At 36.3% G+C, this 20581-nt stretch overlaps 1 protein-coding gene across 1 annotated transcript; it reads left to right on the forward strand.

Moving 5' to 3' along the window:
* The first annotated feature begins 7322 nt into the window (after nt 1-7322).
* LOC147566110 (patatin-like protein 3) lies at nt 7323-12142 on the forward strand. The gene is made up of 6 exons (XM_086652594.1): nt 7323-7544; nt 7822-8006; nt 8349-8538; nt 10387-10551; nt 10679-10981; nt 11627-12142. Exons 1-6 carry the CDS (start codon nt 7419-7421, stop codon nt 11876-11878), a joined length of 1221 nt encoding a protein of 406 aa, XP_086508720.1. The 5' UTR covers nt 7323-7418; the 3' UTR covers nt 11879-12142.
* The last annotated feature ends 8439 nt before the right edge of the window (nt 12143-20581 follow it).

Below are 20581 nucleotides of genomic sequence, written 5' to 3' on the forward strand. Positions count from 1 at the left end.
ACACAAAAAAAAAATGTGAGTATGAGGAAAAACGATCCTTTAGTAAGATTCATAATAACATTATTTTATTGTTCGGTAATTTCTTGATAACAATAGAAATGTTAGAAAAAACGGTCCTACAACTTATTATGTGTCACGAAATGGATTATTAGGATTGACCAAGGAAAAAGTAGGCGATTAGTTTAAATGGTCAACTAGTGGCTAAACTTATTTGTTTTAGGAAAAATTATTGTGGAAAAGCTATAATCGACAAAGGATTGGAAATCAAAAAGTTTCTGACTAAAATATCCCTCCACTTGTAAATTTTATCGGAGTCTCCTGAATTTTTCGTAAATAATGCACTATGGTTCACCATGATGTGTTATAAACTGCATTATTTCAGAGTTTCTTTTTATGATCACTTATAATATATTATGAACTTTCATAAGGAGTTACGAAAAAAAATTGTATTTTGTTGTTTAACTCGAATAAAAAAACATTTTTTTTACATAAACCATTTTTTTCAATCTTTTGATTAACCCCCCTTCAACGTAACGTTCTGTCGTTAGTTCATCATTAATTCCATTTTTATCAAGAGAGGTCGAATCGAGCATATATCAACATTTTTTTTATTGAGAATTCGACTACAATCTACGTTAGTCGTTACAAGGCGTTGATACATCATGAAGATGTAATAAGCACGATAACCGCCTAATTTAAATCAAGAAGAAAGCGGCTTAAAGCCCAACAACAAAGAGGCCTGAATCCCAACAAATTATTACATTATTTATAGCCTAAATTACATGGGATAAATCTTGATGGCAAACTGCTTCCACCGAGACTCGACCCCACGACCTCATGAGCTTAAGAGGGGTGTCCAACCACTGCACCAAAGACTGGTGGACCACATATATCATCATTCTTTTTTTTGAGAAAAAAAATTGTTACCTACATTAAAATTAATTATGTTCTTTTGTTTTTGTTTTTCGTTTGACGAATTCGTTCGTACATTTATAGAATTACATAGATCATATTTTTTTGGAAGCTCTTTTGATATATAGTTTCACAAAAATTCGTTTATTTCCTGATTGAATCGATCATATTCGTTTTCAAGATTTTCTTTCTCTCTATAAAATTTACTTGTTTTTCATAACACATAACACATATGTATTCATAATATGCCATTTTCAGTCTGAGGACCTTTCATCCATTTTTCTGCCGAGAAAATCTTACAACTGTTTGTGAATCTGGAAACGATTTTAAACCCAAGCGACCTGAAATTGTTAATTATTTAACCATCAACTTGGCTAAATTTAATATCACCAGGAATAGGGAGATGAATAACTTGGGTACCACGAAATCACTACAGTTGAAATTTATAATCGAATAAAGATTGAATGAGAAAGGCATTTTAATTTAATCATATATGATACATGTGTTTTATTATTTATTGTAAGAAAACTTATATAATTCTTATAAGGAATTATCTATAGTAAACTAGTAATATAAATAAAAGTTGTCTAAGTCTCTAGGGTTATCATCACAGGCCGGCTTATGTAACTAGTTGAACATATAATATTTCATGTAAAGTCGACTATACATGTCAAACTGTAAAATATAGCCACGTATGTAGATATACTTATCTGAAAAAAGAATCCATCACGAACAATTCCCCGTACCTCCCTTACAAAGTGGGAGAGATAAATTAATTGTACTTGTAAAGAGCATGATCTTAGTTAAACTCCTAAAAATATTTTGACCCAAAATTTGAAATTTCATTGGTGGGGCGAAAATCGGTTTACACGTCTCTTTCTGTATAATCATAAGATCAATAGTTGTGAGTATATTCTATTTGGCAAGTGGTCCGAGAGAAACTTGGGAGCCTCCAAATTAGACTAGTTGTTGTGCTTGTTAGATGCTGAAAACTAGGATATCCTTTAAGTTAGGGCAACCTCTCTATTTATAATGCAGAAGAGATAAAGTAATTACAATAGAGTCCCTTACACTATTAGGAATCATAAAACACACCCTCATAACTTTATACATTAACACTCCCCCCCCTCAAGCCGAACGACCATTGACAAGTGAGAGCTTAAATCTCAATTAATGAAATCTTGAGGAAGATAGACCTTTTGTGAAGATATCTGCAACTTGCAAATCACCAGGGAGATAATGAACCTTTAAATTTCCAGCTTTAACTTGTTCTCGAACAAAATGGAAATCAATGACAGCATGTTTTGTTCTTGAATGAAGAATAGGATTGACTGAGAGATATGTGGATGAATACACAATTCAAGTAGAAGACTATTTAACCATCGAATTTCAACACAAGTATGAGAGACTGCTCGAAACTCAGCTTCAGTTGATGATCGAACAACTGTTGGCTGAGTCTTAGATGCGCACATAATGATATTTGGACCAAGAAATACACAAGAACCTGATGTAGAACGACGATCGTCCGGCGAGCCAGCCTAATCAGCATCAAAATACCCAAGAATTTGATGACTGGTTGCTCGCCGGAAACAGAGACCATTCTAAATAGTACCTTTGAGGTATCTAAGGATCCTCTTAGCAGCAATAAAGTGAATATTAGAGGGTTTGTTCATGAATTTAGATACCTGATTGACAGAGTATGTAATGTCTGGTCTTGTTAAAGTCAGATATTGAAGAGCTCCAACAAGACTTCGAAACATTTGAGGATCCTCTAACGGAGTTCCATCTGATTTTGAAAGCTTGGTTCCAGTGAGGACAGGAGTAGGAACTAGTTTAGATGAAAGTAGCCTAAATCGATGGAGAAGATCATAAGTATATTTCGTTAGAGTCAAGGTTCCCACACCAGTCATGTCAAATTTGTCTTTGAGTTGATTGATAAATCTTTGAATAACCAATGAAGAAGAACCTGTTACAATGATATCGTCGACATATAGGAGCAAAATAATTATATCATTAGGCAGACGAAGATAAAACATAGAGGAATCTGAGATGGACTGATTGAATTTCAATTGAAGAAGACAATCACTGAATCTCTTGTGCCAAGTCTTAGGAGCTTGCTTTAATCCATATAAAGCCTTGTGTAACTTGCATACGTGATTTGGGAGAGAAGGATTTAGAAACCCCTTTGGTTGACTCATGAAAACACTTTCGTCCAAATCACCATGAAGAAATGCGTTTTTAACATCCAATTGACGAATCTCCCAATTACCTGTAACATCAAGTGACATAACAGTGCGAATTGTCTCTGGTCGAACCACTGGTCTGAAAGTTTCAGCATAATCAATTCCAGGTTGTTGAGTATAGCCACGAGCAACAAGACGAGCTTTGTATCGAAGGACAGAACCATCAGGTCTCTGTTTAACCTTATAAATCCATTTAGAATCAACAATATTCATTGTTGGTGTTCGAGGGATAAGAGACCAGGTGTCATTCTTGCGTAAAGCTTGAATCTCTTCTTTTATAGCAGCTCTCCAGTGAGCAACTTTTGAAGCTTGATTAAAAGTACGAGGTTCCTGAAATAGAAAATCTGAACAAGAACCGTTAGTTGTAAGTTATACTTTTGGTTTTCGTGTTCCATCTTGGTTTCGAGTGACCATGGGATGAGTTGAAGAAGACTGTAATGGAAGATCAAGTAAGGAAGATGGTGAACGAATTTGGGGAAAAAGGGAATTAGGGTTTTGGACATCAGTAGTCGTTAGAATTGCTGAGGAGGAAGAAGAAGACGCGTGGGTGACATGAGTCTGAATGGAAGGACCAAGAGTGGACACGTTAGGAGGAGGGACTCCGTCAGGACTTGTAACAGCTGGAACAGACAAATGGGGATTAGTGGAGACAGTTGGAACAAAATCAGAGGTGGCGTTTTGTCGAGGGACCACAGAATGAAGGGGTCCGGATGACCGTTGAGAAGGACAGACTGGTGGGCCCTTAACAGAAGACGCGTTACGAAGTGGTCCAGGATGGCGAAAATTTTCAAAGCCAGGTGGAACACGTGGAGTGGACGAAGGGACAAAAGCGTCTCTAGTGATGGAGGGGCGTGGACGGCTCAGATTAGAGGAGATAGGCATATTATCAACCGTCCAATTTAAAAGAAGAGGAGGATATATTTTGGTTGGGCAAGAAGAAGAATTGTTCGAAGAAGAAGAACATGGAGATTGAGTTTCATCAAAAATTACATTTTGAGAAATGTAAATTCGTGAAGATTTTTCATCAAGACAGAGATAACCCTTGTGTTGAGAGCTATACCCTAAGAAAACACAAGGAGTTGTCTTGACATCAAGTTTGGAAGATCGATATGGGGTGAAAAGAGAAAAACATCGACAGCCAAAGATTCGAAAGATAGAGTAATCTGGCTTGGAATTGAATAAGACTTCAAAAGGAAATTTGTAGTTTAGAACAGAAGATGGTAATCTATTTATGGTAAACACGGTTGTTTGAAAAGCCTCTGGTCAGAAATTTTTGGGAAGAGAAGAGTGATGAAGAAGACAGAGAGAGGTTTCAACAATATGTCGAATCTTGCGCTCATCAACCCCATTTTGTTGTGGGGTGTGAGGACAAGATTTTCTATTTTGGATGCCATTATTGAGAAGAAATTGTGAGAACTCATTACTGATGTACTAACCTCCCCCATCCGATTGAAGTATTTTGATTGGTTTTGAAAATTGATTTTCCACAAAGGTTTTGAAATTTTTGAAATGAATTGGAACTTCAGATTTGTGCTTCATGAAATAAACCCAAGTAAATCTAGTGTAATCATCAATTAAGAGCAACATAAAACGAAAACCAGAAGTAGAAGAAACTAGTGATGGTCCCCAAACATCAATATGAATAATTTCATTAAGCTGAACAGAGGAATGATTAACAGACTTAAATGGAAGTTTATGATGTTTTCCTGAAATACATCCAATACAAATTGATTTGTTCATTTTAGAAGGAATAACAGGTAATACATCATTTCTAATTAGGTAATTTAAATTGTGCAAATTGATATGAGCAAGCCGATGGTGCCAGACATCAGGAGGTACTTGAGTACCAGCTGACATTGTTTGAGCAAAGAGAGAGAGAGAGAGAGAGGAGCAGAGGGGACAGAGGCAGAGGAAAGACGAAAAAGTCCATCTTCAATCGTGCATGCGAGTAGTATCTTCCTTGTGGAAAGATCTTGGACAAAAAAAAACACGACGGTTAAAAACAACTTCACAATTGAAATCGCGAAGAAGATGAGAGATAGATATAAGATTCTTTTTGAAAGATGGAACAATAAGAACATTTTGGAGAGTAAAAGAAGGAGTTATAGGTTATAGTTACCAACACCAGAGACAGAGGCAGCAGAGCCATTACCCACAATAACTTGATCAGGAGGATGAATATCAGATCTGGAAGAGATTGAAACAGTACTTGAGGCTATGTGGGATGTTGCACCAGAGTCCACATACCAATTTGGATCAGGAGAGAGGGAATCAATCCCAAGAGCAGCAAAAGAAGTGGTTAGATCATTTTGTCGAGTCAGATGATAGCATTGTCGTGCTGAATGACCAACACGACCACAATATTGACAAATGAGAGGTGAACGATCCGGTGGTTTGCCAAGAACAGAAGAGAAATTGGCAAAAATTACCTCTCCCAGAGTAAGCTCCTCGACCACGATTACCTCTGGTATAGCTTCCTCAACCACGTCCACGACCAGAGTAAGAGTTTGTGGAGGAAGGAGGAAGAGAAGGGGTTTGGGAGTAAAGAGTTGTGGGTTGAGAGGTGTTTGTTTGAAGGAGTTGAAGACGAAATTCATGAGTAAGGAGCTGTGAGTGAAATTCAGAGTAAGTTGGAGGGATTAACCGAGTGGTTATGGATGTAACAAATCCTTCATATTCCGAGCCAAGGCTAGAGAGAACTATTAGAACAAGTTCCTCATCATTTACTGGGTGGCCCGTGCTCTTAAGACACAGAAGAAATTCAGAAATGGTAAGAGAACCCTTCTTAGAGGTTTGAAGTTGGAGTTTTAGATTCATAAAACGAGCTGAGTTAAATGAGGAAAAACTTCTTTCTAATGACTCCCAGACTGCTCGAGAGGATGTTAGGCTTAGAACCTGAGTAAGGATCAGTGAGAGTGGCATTAAGCCAAGAAAGAAGCTTTTGGTCGACTCGTACCAGTAGGCATAATCTGGGTTTGGTTGAGAAGCAGAGGAGGTTTCAGGAGAAGAAGAAGTAAGGAACTCAGGAGGTGGTGGGTAAGATCCATTGACGAATTTGTAGAGGTCTTGAGAATGCAAAATGGGAAGAAGTTGACCCTTCGAGAGAAGATAATTTGTGTTATCCAATCGTATGGAAACAAGATAAGCAGTGTTAGTGAGGGTTGGTAATGTGGAGACAGAGGCGGTGGAGGGAGGAAAGGAAGAAGCTCCAGTAGGAGACGAAGCTTGAATATGAGTGTCGGCCATGAATGAAACCGTAGAAGGGAGAAGAAAATGGAAGAGATGAAGAAGACGAGACAGAAACACAAGACCCAAAAAAAACTTTAAAGAGAAGATGGCTCTCATACCATGTTAGATGCTGAAAACGAGGATACCCTTTAAGTTAGGGCAACCTCTCTATTTATAATGAAGAAGAGATAAAGTAATTACAATAGAGTCCCTTACACTATTAGCAATCATAAAACACGCCCTCATAACTTTATACATTACCTGTGCTAATGGTGTTTTGAGTATTTGAAACCTTTGTACACCTATATTGAATTGGGAATCATTCTTCAAAACAATTTACTTTTTATTAGTATTTTTTTATATTTAAGTCTCGAAAGAAATGTATGATCACCAATAGAAGGGTTCTATATTTTTATCCAGACAATGGTGTAGCCAAAAATTTGGTACCTAGAGACGACTAGATTTTTGAGAAAATTGTGTAGTTTGGCGGAGCCGATGCAACCACACTGGTTGTTGCACCCCCTTCAAACACGCCTATGGTTCTACCAATTTGTAAGTGAAGTGATGGATAGCTTTTATTATTCAAGAATAAATAATCTTTGGATCTTTTACTATCAAATGTTATTTTTCTTGTTAGTCTCAAAGAAAATGATACTTTTTCAACAAAAAAAAAATATGATACTTTGGTCCGAAATTTTAACTCGAACGAGGCTCAAGTGATGATGTGGCACATCTGGTAGTAGAAAATGACATGGCACATCACCATTCGGGTATTGTTCGGGTTGAAATTTCAGGCAATGTAGCACTGTTGTACTCTTGATCTTGATCATTTTACTTGGTCATTCTCCTTAGTGACATGCTCTAAACTAAACTATTATCACTAAACTATTATATATATATATATATATATATATATATATATATATATATATATCCATTACCTAGGTCATGTCTTTGCAACCATTTTAATTCTAGTTTGCTATTGTATTTGCTGGTTTCATTGAAGAAGTAAGAAGTGTTTAGAGAGAAAGAGAGATGGGGAGCAGTCAAAAGGTATCAAGTGCTTATGGGGAGATGGTAACAGTGTTGAGTATTGATGGAGGAGGTGTAAGAGGTCTAATCCCCGGAACCGTTCTTGCGTTTCTTGAAACTCAACTCCAGGTATACTCTCATTCATTATTTTCATAACAACTTCATGATCATATAAATATATATAAACAGGATATTAGGTGAAGAGCCCATTTCGTGTTGGTTTTTTTCTTTTATTAATTTGTGCTCCGACCTCCCGATAGAATCTACGTAAATATGTGCAAATTATTGGCATGTTGGTGTAAATTTTACTGCGTGTATGCCACGAGTTGTATGAGTCATTCTTCACAAAAGAAAATTTAGCCTAGAGTGTTTTGTTCGATTTATCTAAAAGTTATCGTTATTGCAGAAACTAGATGGAGATGAAATGAGACTGGCCGATTACTTTGATGTTGTAGCTGGAACTAGCACTGGTGGGCTAATTGCCACAATGATCACTGCCCCTGATGCTAAAAACCGTCCTCTCTACGCTGCTAAAGACATAGTTCCTTTCTATCTTCGTCATTCCCCTTCTATCTTCCCTCAGAAAAACAGGTACTCCCGTAAATAAAAAGAGGTCCTGTAACTTTCCGCCGTGATTTTTTTCTTATGTCTTTTTAATTTAGTCCTACTTTAACATTAATCCTGAATCCGCTGCTGATTTTCTAATACTATATGTGTCCTAGCACTAAATATAAAGACTATATCATGTGGGTTATGCTTCAAGAGAAACAATACCTTTGTGTTATTATACTTCAAGAAAAACAAAAAAAAGTTTTACAATGGACATTTAGTTCGATAAAAGAACAGTCATAGTAATATAAGCGGAAGGTGTAAACGTAGTGTAAGATTATGTTACCGTAGTTATAATATTTCGATGCATAAATGTACATGCAGTGGGGGGTTCCTAGGGTCGGTGATAAACTTTGTGGGAACAGCTACTGGTCCGAAATATGATGGAAAATATTTGCATTCTCTGTTAAAAGGGTTTCTAAAGGAGACAAAGATTACTCAGACTTTATCAATGCTTGTCATTCCTACTTTTGATATCAAGCTTCTTCAACCTATTATCTTCTCATCTCATGAGGTACTAGTATAATTTATCATTTTTATTATCTATTTCATTATTTTTATAATTTTAATTTTTGGACTTAGTAAAATTTTTGAATGAATTAATTAGTTGATGTCACATCTATATTGTTAAAAAAACCAAAAAAAAGAATTTCTTCATTCCTTATTGTTAAATATGAAAAGGAAAGGTTGGAAAATAATATTTAGTGGTTATCTCATTAAATGTAAATCAATCTATTGAATTTGAATGGATATCTCTACATTTGACTATATTGCCTAAAATTATTAAAAGGATTTCAAAAAGGAAATTGTACATAGATTATGGTTTACAAGTTAACTATAGAATTTTTCAACAAAAAAAAAGTTTTATATTTGTGCAATTTGTGTGGATCTGACTTATGTTTATGTGGAGAAATTATAAGATCTCAAACTTCATTGGTAAAGGATGAGCAGTGAATATGGCCAAGGCCCATCTAAAGCCTCATTTTAGAAAAGTAGTTCCTCTTTAATTTATAGGGAGATTTTATAGGCATGTCCAAAGTTGTTATAGGCAATCTAGCTAAAGGCAATTGCCTAGATTAGTTAAAGGTAATGTGTGTTTAAGAGGCAATGCCTCAACTAACGTTTGATCTAATGACGTCAATCGTCGTTAGGTCGTCGTCGGTCGTCGGCTGGCTACCTTGACTGAATTTTTCTTCTATTGTCGACGAATGGGAGAACTCCCTTCACTGTTTTGGATCTAGGGAGGAACCCAGATCTAAACGCCAAGGTATCGTTACCTTGTCACCTTGATATGGGGTTCCTTCCCAGATCGCTGACGAAGGGAAGAAGATTTTTTTATTTTTTTTCAATTAAAGTCGTCGGTTAACGACTTTTTGCCGAGAGGATGAACTTAACCCTTTAAGGTAGCATTGTCTTTAACCAAACTTAGTAATAAATTGATCAAGTCAAGCTTGCAAATTACATTGCCTTTAACAACAAATGACAACGCCTATAAAATCTCTCTAATTATTTAAGATAGTAACCGAAATACAATTTCTTTTTTTCATTGTGAAATACGTAGTTAAATGTTTAGTCATACCATAACTCTTTAATAGTTATCAATTCCATAAAAGAAAACAAAATTAGGTATGGACCAACTCCATAAAAAAATATAGGCATGCAACATATCTAGCTTGTAAAGAGGGGTAAAAAGAATGAAAAATTCAATAGTTAAAGTTGACTATATGCAGGAGGGCGTCAAAATAGAAGTTAGTCATCTTTAAGAGGTCATTTTGATGAACTGGTCATTTTTAAGGGGCCAAAATGAAATTAACCCAAATTTTACCTCTCCTTTTTCAAGCACATTTCCTTTGTCAACCCAACTCCCTTCCCAGCCACATTCTCCTAAAACAATAAATCTAAGGTTCCAACTGGTTGATAGTGTTGACATAAACTCCATAATCCTAGAGGCTCCAAGTTTCATTCTCATAGGAAATGGAATCCATAGTTATTGAATATAGGTTATTATATGTATAAATAATGTAATAGGTCTAGTCGAACCCTATTATAGGGCTTCCTCTTATTGCTATTAGGTATTGTCGAATCTATAAATTATACCTAAAAATTTGTATTACTTCTCTCTTTCTGCTTTATTTTATCGTGTTTCTTTATTTATGAAGTTGGTTTTCTTCTACCTTAGTTTGAATTTTGAAAGCTTCCACGCGCTATAACACTAATCAAATGTGAATCCTTAACCTAAAGCTCACTACTTCCATACATCTGCATTTGGAGCATTTCAATAATCTATATTTAGTTGTTAAAACAATAGGACCGTGGTTTAAATTCAACCGTCTTAACTAAGTTTTATGTCAATTTCAAATAGGCACAAAGAGACATTACAAAGGATGCTTTGTTATCGGATGTGTGTATCAGTACATCTGCAGCTCCAACATTTTTCCCTGCTTGTTATTTTGAAACAAAAGACCCTCAAGGAAATGTTCTCAGGAGTTTTAATCTCATTGATGGTGGAGTTGCTGCGAACAATCCTGTCCGTTCTATACTTATCTCTCATTTAATTCATTCATCATTCTGAGTACTTTCTACCGTCTCTTTTTCTTTTCTTTGATATAATTTTGTACAAACTATTTTGACAATTGTTACACCTACGTGTGCAGACGTTAGTAGCAATGTACCAAGTGACGAAAGAGGTTTTAGCAAATAACGACTATTTCAAGCAAATCAATCATATGGATTGTAGGAAGTACCTAGTTCTCTCTCTTGGGACGGGAAAGGCTAAACAAGAATATAAATACGATGCGCCTATGGCCTCCAAATGGGGGATATTTCACTGGGTATACAATGGAGCCAACATGCCACTAGTTGATACTTTCACTCAAGCTAGTGGAGATATGGTGGATATTCATGCTTCCGTACTCTTCCAATCGCTCCGCAGCGAGAAAAATTATCTCCGCCTTGAGGTCATTGTTCCTAATATTTCTCTGAATTTACTTGATTGATAGTTAATTTGGGTATGCTGATCCCTCATACCCAAATTTTAATTTGCAATAGGGGAAGTCTACTAGCCATAAACATGGGGATGTGCCTTCCACTTCGTTCGGAAACATGGAGGGGGACTGGGGTAGCATTTTTTCTTCTCTTAATCTGACTTATCTAAATTTAACTCGTTTGACTCGATATGTTCTGGTTAGAGATACAATATTTGTTTAGGTTATTTTAGATAATGGTGTCTTAGTCTAAATTTCTCTTACGGATGTAAATAGACTCAGAGTCAGATTCATCCACCCATTTAGACGTATTAGAGCAAGGTCCACAAGTGATAGGCCCATCAGCAATACGTGCTCCACGTAAAAAAAAATAGACATTAGTTAAAGTTAGATAATATCCAAATGTGCGCGTGAGAGTAGTCTAGTTCAAGTCGTGTACGTGCTATAGAGTGGTAAATGTGTATGCTCATTCAACATTGTATTTTACTTATTATATATCCTCGTAACATATGAATTTCATGTAATAAATATAATGGTTCTTCGAGTCTTTCGTCAAAAAACCAAACTTTAGTTACTATATAGCTAGTATTAACGATTCTATGAAATAATTTTTGTCAGATTGATGACTTGGAAGGAATTGAAGCTTCAGTAGATATATCAACAGAGGAGAACTTGAAAAGACTGGTTGACCTGGGCCAAGCTCACTTGAAGAAGCCAATGACAAGGTTGAATATAGAGACTGGGGAATACAAAATTGTCGAAGGCGAAGGAACTAACGAGCTCGCTTTGATTCGTTTCGCTAAGCTTCTCTCGGAAGAACGCAAGCTAAGGTTATCAAGATCTTCTGCGCAAGTTATTAACAACCACTAATTTAAAATGAAAAAAGAGAAAGGAACTACTCTTCTGTGTGGTATCTTGAGATTTTTCGAACGGTTTTTATTATCATTTGGTGATGTTTTATTATTTAATTTCCATAATAATTTATCTGCTCTTGATTATTGCAGTTACATTGAAGGTACAACTTTTCGCATCTAATTGTATTAGATTCATGATATATGTTAATTTGAAGGTATTCGATTAGATATCTCATCAAAACATAAATGGAGTGTGAACATTTACATGATGTTTTTGTTTGAGTTAATTCTTATATGGCCCCCTACTTTGTGACCAGCTTCTTTTATGGTCCCTTTTTTTCGTAAATTCAAATATGACCCCCTATTTTCAAGTAAATGTCATTACTACCCTTCTTAATTCTAAATTTAAAACATAAAAAAAGTTATTTCCACCTCACCCCTCTCTCTCTCCACCTCATCTCTCCACCTCATCTCTCCCTACACCTCACCCCTCTCTCTCTCTCTCTCCAATTCACCTCTCTCTCTCTCTCTCCAACTTACCTCTCTCTCTCTCTCCAACTCACCTCTCTCTCTCCAAGTCACCTCTTTCTTCTCCGGCAAGGTCGCCGGGCGGAAAATTTTCCGGTCGACGACCTTCAAACCTAAAAAGAAAGGGCGACCTTCAAACCTAAAAAAAATAAAAAATCTCTCTCCTCTCTCTCTCTCTCTCTCTCTAATTTTTTTTAAAATTTAGAATTAAGAAGGGTAGTAATGACATTATCTTGAAAATAAGGGTCCATATTTGAATTTACGAAAAAAAAAGGTCATAAAAGAAACTGGTCACAAAGTAGGGGGCCATATAGGAATTAATTCTTTTTGTTTTATATGGCTTATGTTGTCATTCAGAATTTAACTTTTGTTATAAGCGCGATTCAGTAGAAAATTCAAAAAATTTAAATAGTCTACTAAAACTGATAAACTTGTAGACATAAAGAAATTATTTGTATAGGAACCTCTCTACGTAGTATTAGGATTTCCTAGCCCTGAACAACTTTTATTGCCTATTGACCTATGGACTCTTAAAATAACTTGTAAAGAAATAAAATAGCAGAAAAATAAGAATCTAACAACAGAAAAAATAGAAATAATAATTAAAAAAAGCCACTTTGGAAGTGTAACAATGAAATAAGTCCATAAGTTGTCTGACCTTGCCTAATCCACCAAATTTTAAGCCGAATATTATTTTACATCTACGGTCCGTATTTAGTACGATTTAGACACTTACCCATTGTGGTACGATTTAGACACTTACCCATTGTGGTTTTGGCACTTCTACCCTCTATCCTTTATTTTGTCTGTATCAATTTGCTCTAAAAAAGTTTATCAGCCAAAACCTCCATATCAACTCCGATAATGTTCTATTTTGGACTTACATAATTTTTTTAATTGATGATCTTCTGTTGAAAATTATTGTAATCGTAATCTAGATCACAAGGAAAGAGACGACAAAAATTCAGTGAAATAACATTCTCAGATGGGCCACAAAAATTTATTAAAATTCAGTGAAGAAAATAAGATTCTGCATTAGTCTCATCTCCTCTCCATGACAAGTAACAAGAGTGGGCTTTAAAAGCGCCGTACGCGTTTCTATATATAGCTAGCTGTCTTTGACTTATAACTCAATTATTAACCTCCATGCTTTTTCATCTAATGTTTTATTTATTTTAATTATTCCTTTCTTTATTTCGTTGTGCTAATTTTAAATTACTTAATTGAAATTTATTAATGTTTAATACAGAGACCCAACTAGTCATTATATAAACTAGTTCGGAATGTTTGTGTTTAAACAATAATGTGAGATCTGGTTTTACTAAAAAAAAGAACAACAATATGAGATGATTATCATGACGATATATTAATGCGCATTTGTACATTTTTCCTTTTTTCGGTATGTACCAATTTCATTTTTAAGTATTGGCAACTATTAAATTTCTGACTCAGTTGTGATTCAAATCGAGGTTCTTGTCAACAGTTGGTAGCCCAAGTGGTTCCAAGGTGTTGACATAAACTCCATAAATCCCTGGAGGTCCCATATTTGAATCCCATAGAAGGCGGAATCTTTGGTTATTTGAATGGGGATTATTAGAGTATAAATAATGTAGTGTAGTTGGGCTTTAGGCCTTTATTTAGTTGGGCTTTAGGCCTTTATTTAGTTGGGCTATAGGCCTTAAGAGTTTGAGTGGGCTATAGCGGCAGGTCATGTTAGAGTTTGAGTGGGCGGGTAGCAAACTTATCACATTTTTTATGTATTCAATGCCAATTGTACGACAATGTAATCGGTTTCCAAAAAAAAAAAAAAAAAAACTTTTACAAAGGCACACTCGTTACTTGGAGATATTTTTTTTTCTTGGTGAATCTCACCCATGAGTTCTTTCTCAAATTTCTCCGGTGACTTGGGATTTTAAGGATATTTTTTTTTTCATACCTTTATTGATAAAATGAGAACTTGTGATTTCATTAGAATCAGTTTACACTTTATATATAAGAGTTTGTTAGAGTTAGGTAGTTTGTTATAGAAGTTAGTTATGTTGTTAGGAGCTTATGATTCAGTGTGACAAGCCACATTAAATATGGTACAACACTTTCTCTAACTAAAGTTAAACTCTAACACCTTGACCATTCCCCCCTCCCCACCCCCCTCAAGGTGAAATGGGTTGATAAGAACTTTTAGCTTGGACTTCAACTCAAGAAATTTTGGGGAAGAAATAGCCTTCATGAAAATGTCAGCAGGCTGGGTAGAAGACTTTATATATTGCACCTTGAGTCGACCAAAGGAGTCCAATTCTCTGATGAAATGAAAGTCTATTGCCAAATGTTTCATTTTAGAGTGAAACACAGGATTAGAGGCAAGAGATAGAGCTAAAATGTTATCACACCACAGAGTTGGAGCTGATGAGAGGAAGATATGAAGATCCTTGAGAAGATTACAAAGCCACACTGATTCAGCTGCACATTGTGCTAAACTTCTGTACTCTGCCTCTGTGGAAGACCTTGCCACACTTTACTACTTCTTAGTAGACCATGTTATAAGATTAGAACCAAGAAATAATATATAACCCCTAGTGGATTTGCTAGTTTACAAGTCACCTGCCCATTCTGCATCTGAAAAGCCAGTAAGAGAGATATCCCTTTTTCTAAAAATGAGACCTTGATGCAGAGAACCTTTTAGGTATCTAAGAATTCTCTTGACAGCAGCTAGATGATTTTTAGTGGGTGTTTGCATATGCTGGCAAACTTGACTCACAGCAAAACAAATATCTGGTCTAGTCCAGGTTAAGTATTGTAAGGCACCAACAAGAGACCTAAAAGAAGTGGGATCATTTAGTGCAGGACTATCATTAGGAGAGAGTCTAGATCCAACAATAGCAGGAGAGGAGCATGGTTTAGCACCAATCATATCACTTTTCTTCAATAGATCCAATGTGTATTTGGTTTGAGTAAGGCTGAGACAATTTGCATCTCTCTTAACTTCTAAACCCAAAAAGTAGTGAAGGTCTCCTAAATCTTTCATGGAGAAAGATGTACTTAACTGATCAATTAAGGACCTGCAGGCCGAAGGAGAGTTGTCAGTAACAAGAATATCATCCACATAGATTAGAACAATGATGAGAACCCCATTAGAGTAACTTATGAACAAAGAAGAATCTGACATACAAGTAGTGAATCCCAATCCCAGAAGAGCATCCATTAAAGCTTCATACCAAGCTCTTGGTTCCTGTTTGAGATCATACAAAGATTTTTGTAGCTTACATACATTGTCTGGATGAAGAGGGTCATGAAAACTAGAGGGTGTGTCATAAAGACCTCATTTTTAAGTTGACCATGAAGGAAAGCATTGCTTACATCTAGTTGTCGAATTGGCCGATCATACTGAACTGCTGGAGATAAAACCACTCTAATTGTTGTTGGTTTAGCAACTGGACTAAATGTTTCAGAAAAATCAACACCGTCTTTTTTATGGAACCCCTTAGCAACCAACATTGTCTTGTATCTCTCAATGGATCCATCTGAGTTTTGTTTGACTTTAAAAACCCATTTACACCCAACACAATTCTTAGATGGATGAGAAGGAACTAGAGTCCAAGTTATTGCCTTTTGGAGTGCATCAAACTCTGCTTGCATAGCCTCTCTCCATTGAGGAACCTTGTTCGCTTGAGTGAAGCAAGTGGGGAGTGTCGGGAATACAACTGGTTAAAAATGCTTGTGGAACTGGATGTTTAGTAGCTTGAAGAACTTTAGGCTTTAAGATACCTGCCTTGGACCTTGTAATCATTGGATGAGAGATGGGTTGTGATGGACCAACACTTAGAGAGAGAGAGAGAGAGTAACTGATGGGGTAGGGGAAGAAGTGGGTGCAGGTAAGATATGTTCAGATGGTATAGGCTCAGATGGTATACGGACATATGGTATAGGCTCAGATGGGATACGCACAGATGGTATAGTCTCAGATGGTATAAAGACAAATGGTATAGGCACAGATGGTATAGGTGTAGGTGAGACAGTAAGAGATGGTGAAGAAAATAGAGGGTGTGAAGGTAAGTATGTGACAGTAGGAGATGAAATCTTGGGTACAGAAATAGTGGTGTTAGCCATTGGGTAAACAGACTCATTGAAAACTACATGTCTAGATATGTAGATCCTATTAGTCTTGGGATCAAGACACCTATAACCTTTTTGATTGGAACAGTAGCCCAAGAAGACACATTAGGTACTTCTAGGTTTCAGTTGTGAGTGGTGTAGGGTCTTAACCAAGGGTAACAAGCACATCCAAATGTTCTAAGCATAATTTAATCAAGAGGAACCCCATAAAGCTTCTCAAGTGGACTAATGAAATCAATAGACTTTGTGGGTAGCCTGTTTATTAGAAAGTTAGTAGTGAGTAGGGCTTCATTCCAAAAAGTAGAGGGAAGTGAAGCTTGAATCAAGAGGGTTCGAGTGATATCAATAAGGTGCTTGGGTTTGGATTCTGCCACACCATTCTGCTCTGGTGCGTGAGGGCAGGTTGTATGATGTTGAACACCATGAGAAGCAAGCAAATGATGAAGTTCTTTGTGAAGAAACTCACCACCATTATCAGTTCTTATAGTATCAATTTTACACTGAAAATGAGTTTCAACTCTAGCCTTAAATTGCAGAAAAATATGTATAAATTCAAACTTAGCAGATAAAAGAAACACCCAACAATACTTGCTCCAATCATCAATTACATTCACATAGTACTTGGAACCAGAAACAACAGGTTAATTAGTCGGAGCCCAAACATCTAAGTGAAGAAGTTCAAAAGGTCTAGATGATATAGTAGTGGAGCATGAAAAGGGACGCTTTTTGCTTCTGTCTAGTTGACACTCGTCACAGAACATAGGCCTTTTACATGATTCAGAAAAGGGTAAAAGATGCTTAATTTTTTGAATTGATTGAAAAGAGGGGTGTCCAAGCCTCTTATGCCACACATTAGATGAAGCAGCATCGGTATGAAGAGCTTTAACAGCATTGGGTTGTGAAATTTGAAGAGGCATTGGGTAGAGACCATCCTCAGCTGGTCCTTGGAAAAGCATCCTCTGAGAGTAAAGATCCTTAACAAGAAACTTATCAGGATCAAATGTGACTGAGCAATGATTATCTTTAGTGAATTTATGAATAGAGAGGAGATTATGTGAGGTCTTAGGCACATCTAAAATGTCTTTGAGAGTAAAATTATGTTTGTTGACTTGAAAATTAGATGAACCAGTGTGTGAAATACACATACCTTGGTCAGTAGCAGTGGTGACAGTATCATTGCCATGATAAGATGAGGTTGAAGCAATATTAGAAAGATCAAGAGTAATGTGATTAGATGCTCCTGTATCTGCATACCAGGGATTGATGCCATTGATATTGGTTGAAGCTAGCATTGCTGAAAGATTTCTAGGAGGATTTCTACCTTGAATAGCAAAGTTCATTTGATGGTAACACTCATAGGTCACGTGACCAAGTTTATTACAAATTTGACATTTTGGAGGAGGTTTATTCGAAAAAGACTGAGTAGATGAACCTGAATGTCCTCCTTAATGATGATGCTGAGAAGACTTAGATGGATTCTGAGAAGAATGATATTGATTCTGAAATCTTCCCCCTCCTCTTCCCTGATATTTCTTGACATCAAAGTTAGAACGACCTCTTCTTGAGGCTTGATGAGCAGGAAACTTATTATGAGGAAAATGAGCAAGAAATGCTTGACAGACAGATGAAGATGATTGTTTAATTTTGGCAGATAATGTGATTTCTTCGCTTATTAAGAGATTATGCAGTTCATTTATTGTAACAGGAGGATTGCGCACTCTAATTGCTGCAGCAAAAGCATCATAATCAGCTGGAAGACCTCGAAGCATAGTCACAATAACTTTATTTTTTGGAGCAGGTGAACCTGCTGCTGCCAAATTATCAGTAATCTTCTTGATCAGACCTAGATATTTTGTAATGGAGAGGTTTCGTTTTGTGATTTCTCCTAGTTTGTTTTATAATTGAAGAACATAAGCAGTGGAAGAGGCTTAGAAGTTTTCTTCAAGACTCAACCATAAATCTCTAACAAATGTTACACCAATAACATAGGGTATCACCGAGTCTAAAGGAGTTGAATTTAACCAAATAAGAAGAGATTGATCTTCTTCTATCCAATCAACATAGGATTGATTTATACTTTCAGTTGCTTGATCATCATCATCAAGAAATTTTGGAGGACAAGGCCTTGTACCTTCAATTATATCAAGAACTCTATACTTTCTGAAAATAGGCAGAAATAATGACTTCCAGGCTATATAATTGTCTCCTTGAAGCTTTATATGAATCGCATTTGACATCAAATTTATTGAAATAGAGCTAATCTTAGGATATTCCATTATCTTGATCTGTGATTTTGTAATTCTAATTCTTTTGAAACTAAAAACAGAACTGTAAATCTTAGTGAGAGAAAGTAAATGACGAAGAAGATGATGAAGAAAAAGATGCAGATAGAGAGAGAAAAAAAGGGAAGCTAATGTTCAGATACCATATTGAGAAAATGAGAACTTGTGATTTAATTAAAATCAGTTTACACTTTATATACAAGAGTTTGTTAGAGTTAGGTAGTTTGTTATAGAAGTTAGTTAGGTTGTTAGGAGCTTATGATTCAGTGTGACAAGCCACACTGAATATGGTACAACACTTTCTCTAACTAAAGTTAAACTCTAACACTTCTCTAACACCTTGACCATTAACCTTGACTGTTGACAGCATAGAGTAAGGGTGGCAATGGGTACCCGTTTACCCGAGAACCGAACCGACCCCGAGTCTTAATGGGTATAAGTTTTAGATCCATTAAGGAAATCGGATCTTAAATGGGTATACCCGATAGGACCCGATTAGGAGGCGGGTCCTTATCGGGTATATCCTCCGGGTACCCGAGATAATACGAAAAACCACCCTAGATTATATAGTATTCTTGTACATCAGGGTTTTTCTCACCAAGTTACCAACTCACCAATTTGTGAAATTTCTCAAATCCTCTTATCCTTAGTTGAAAGCTAATTTATAAAACACAAAGGTGAGTGAGTTAATATAACACAAAGGTTCATTTATTCTCTCTTGATTTCCCTAAGGGGGCCAATATATGGACAAACAAAAGTATTATGTGGACAACAACAACAATAGGTGTAAAAATAATTCCCCCCCTTCATCCTCAACCTCTATCTTCATCCTTCATCGTTTCTCTCTCTAAGAATTTACTGCGGTGAATTAACTCGATAGTGATCATTGACAAGGTTAAACTCTGGACTGATAAAATCTTCCACTCGTACATATAACATAATGTTTTCGATTTCTAGCACCGTTTTTTATCTTCTGTTTATGTAGGGATTTACACCCTTCTACTAGTGTTTATAGCGGAAATATGACATCTAATGTCTACACTAGTATTCCCAGGATCACATGCAAAACTAGTAATTAAACTAATGGAGATAGTAGATTACCTTAATCGCTTTTCCCTCGAACTAGTTGAATTGATTGAAGAAGACCAAGAGCTTCAAGTGTAGCTCCTCTACTTGGGACACGAGCAATCAATTTGATCTCCCACCTTGTTGTATAGCTAGCACACCAATGGTGGTTGGATAGAAGAACACCTTCTTCTTTGACTAGATAGATAGTAATGGGAATTAGCTCACTTTCTCCTCTCTACTTGATGTGGTAGAGTAAGAAAGCTTAGAGAGAAATTCCACACCTTATTCTCTGCCCTAAGAGTGTTTATATAGAACCCTAATAAGAATCCACCTCCTTTTAGGTTTCCCAAAACACCCTTTAGAATAAGATTTAGGGAAATAGTCGAAAATAGCAACTATTGGTATTTTCTCAATTCCCTAAGGAGATGACGTCCAAACCCAGCCAAAATTGGCAGATTTAATGTTCATAACATAAGGAAACGTCCCTCCAAAAATCAGCCCAATCCGAGCCCTAAAAGTGCCCGAATCGGCCTAGGCCCAAAAACCCTGTTTTTGGCCTTTTTGTACTATCTTTGCCTAATTCCTTTTTAGGCCTATGAGATATGTTTATGGGACACTCCCATGATTATATCTCACTCCCACTAGTCATATCCTAGATCAATTTGTCACTCTTATGTGTAACCCGTTGTAGGATCCGATCGAAGTTAGCCGCGAATTACTTCGTAATTCGA

Source organism: Eschscholzia californica, unplaced genomic scaffold (genome assembly GCF_041429995.1).
Source record: "Eschscholzia californica isolate CP2 unplaced genomic scaffold, dmEscCali1.0.p SCAF_1, whole genome shotgun sequence".
NCBI lineage: Eukaryota > Viridiplantae > Streptophyta > Magnoliopsida > Ranunculales > Papaveraceae > Eschscholzia > Eschscholzia californica.

Bases quoted from the DNA above. Each gene is read 5' to 3' on its own strand.
- LOC147566110 (XM_086652594.1), top strand. From the start codon at position 7,419: ATGGGGAGCAGTCAAAAGGTATCAAGTGCTTATGGGGAGATGGTAACA. The intron at 7,545-7,821 runs GTATACTCTCAT...TCGTTATTGCAG, and splicing joins TTCTTGAAACTCAACTCCAG to AAACTAGATGGAGATGAAAT. The intron at 10,552-10,678 runs GTCCGTTCTATA...CTACGTGTGCAG, and splicing joins GAGTTGCTGCGAACAATCCT to ACGTTAGTAGCAATGTACCA.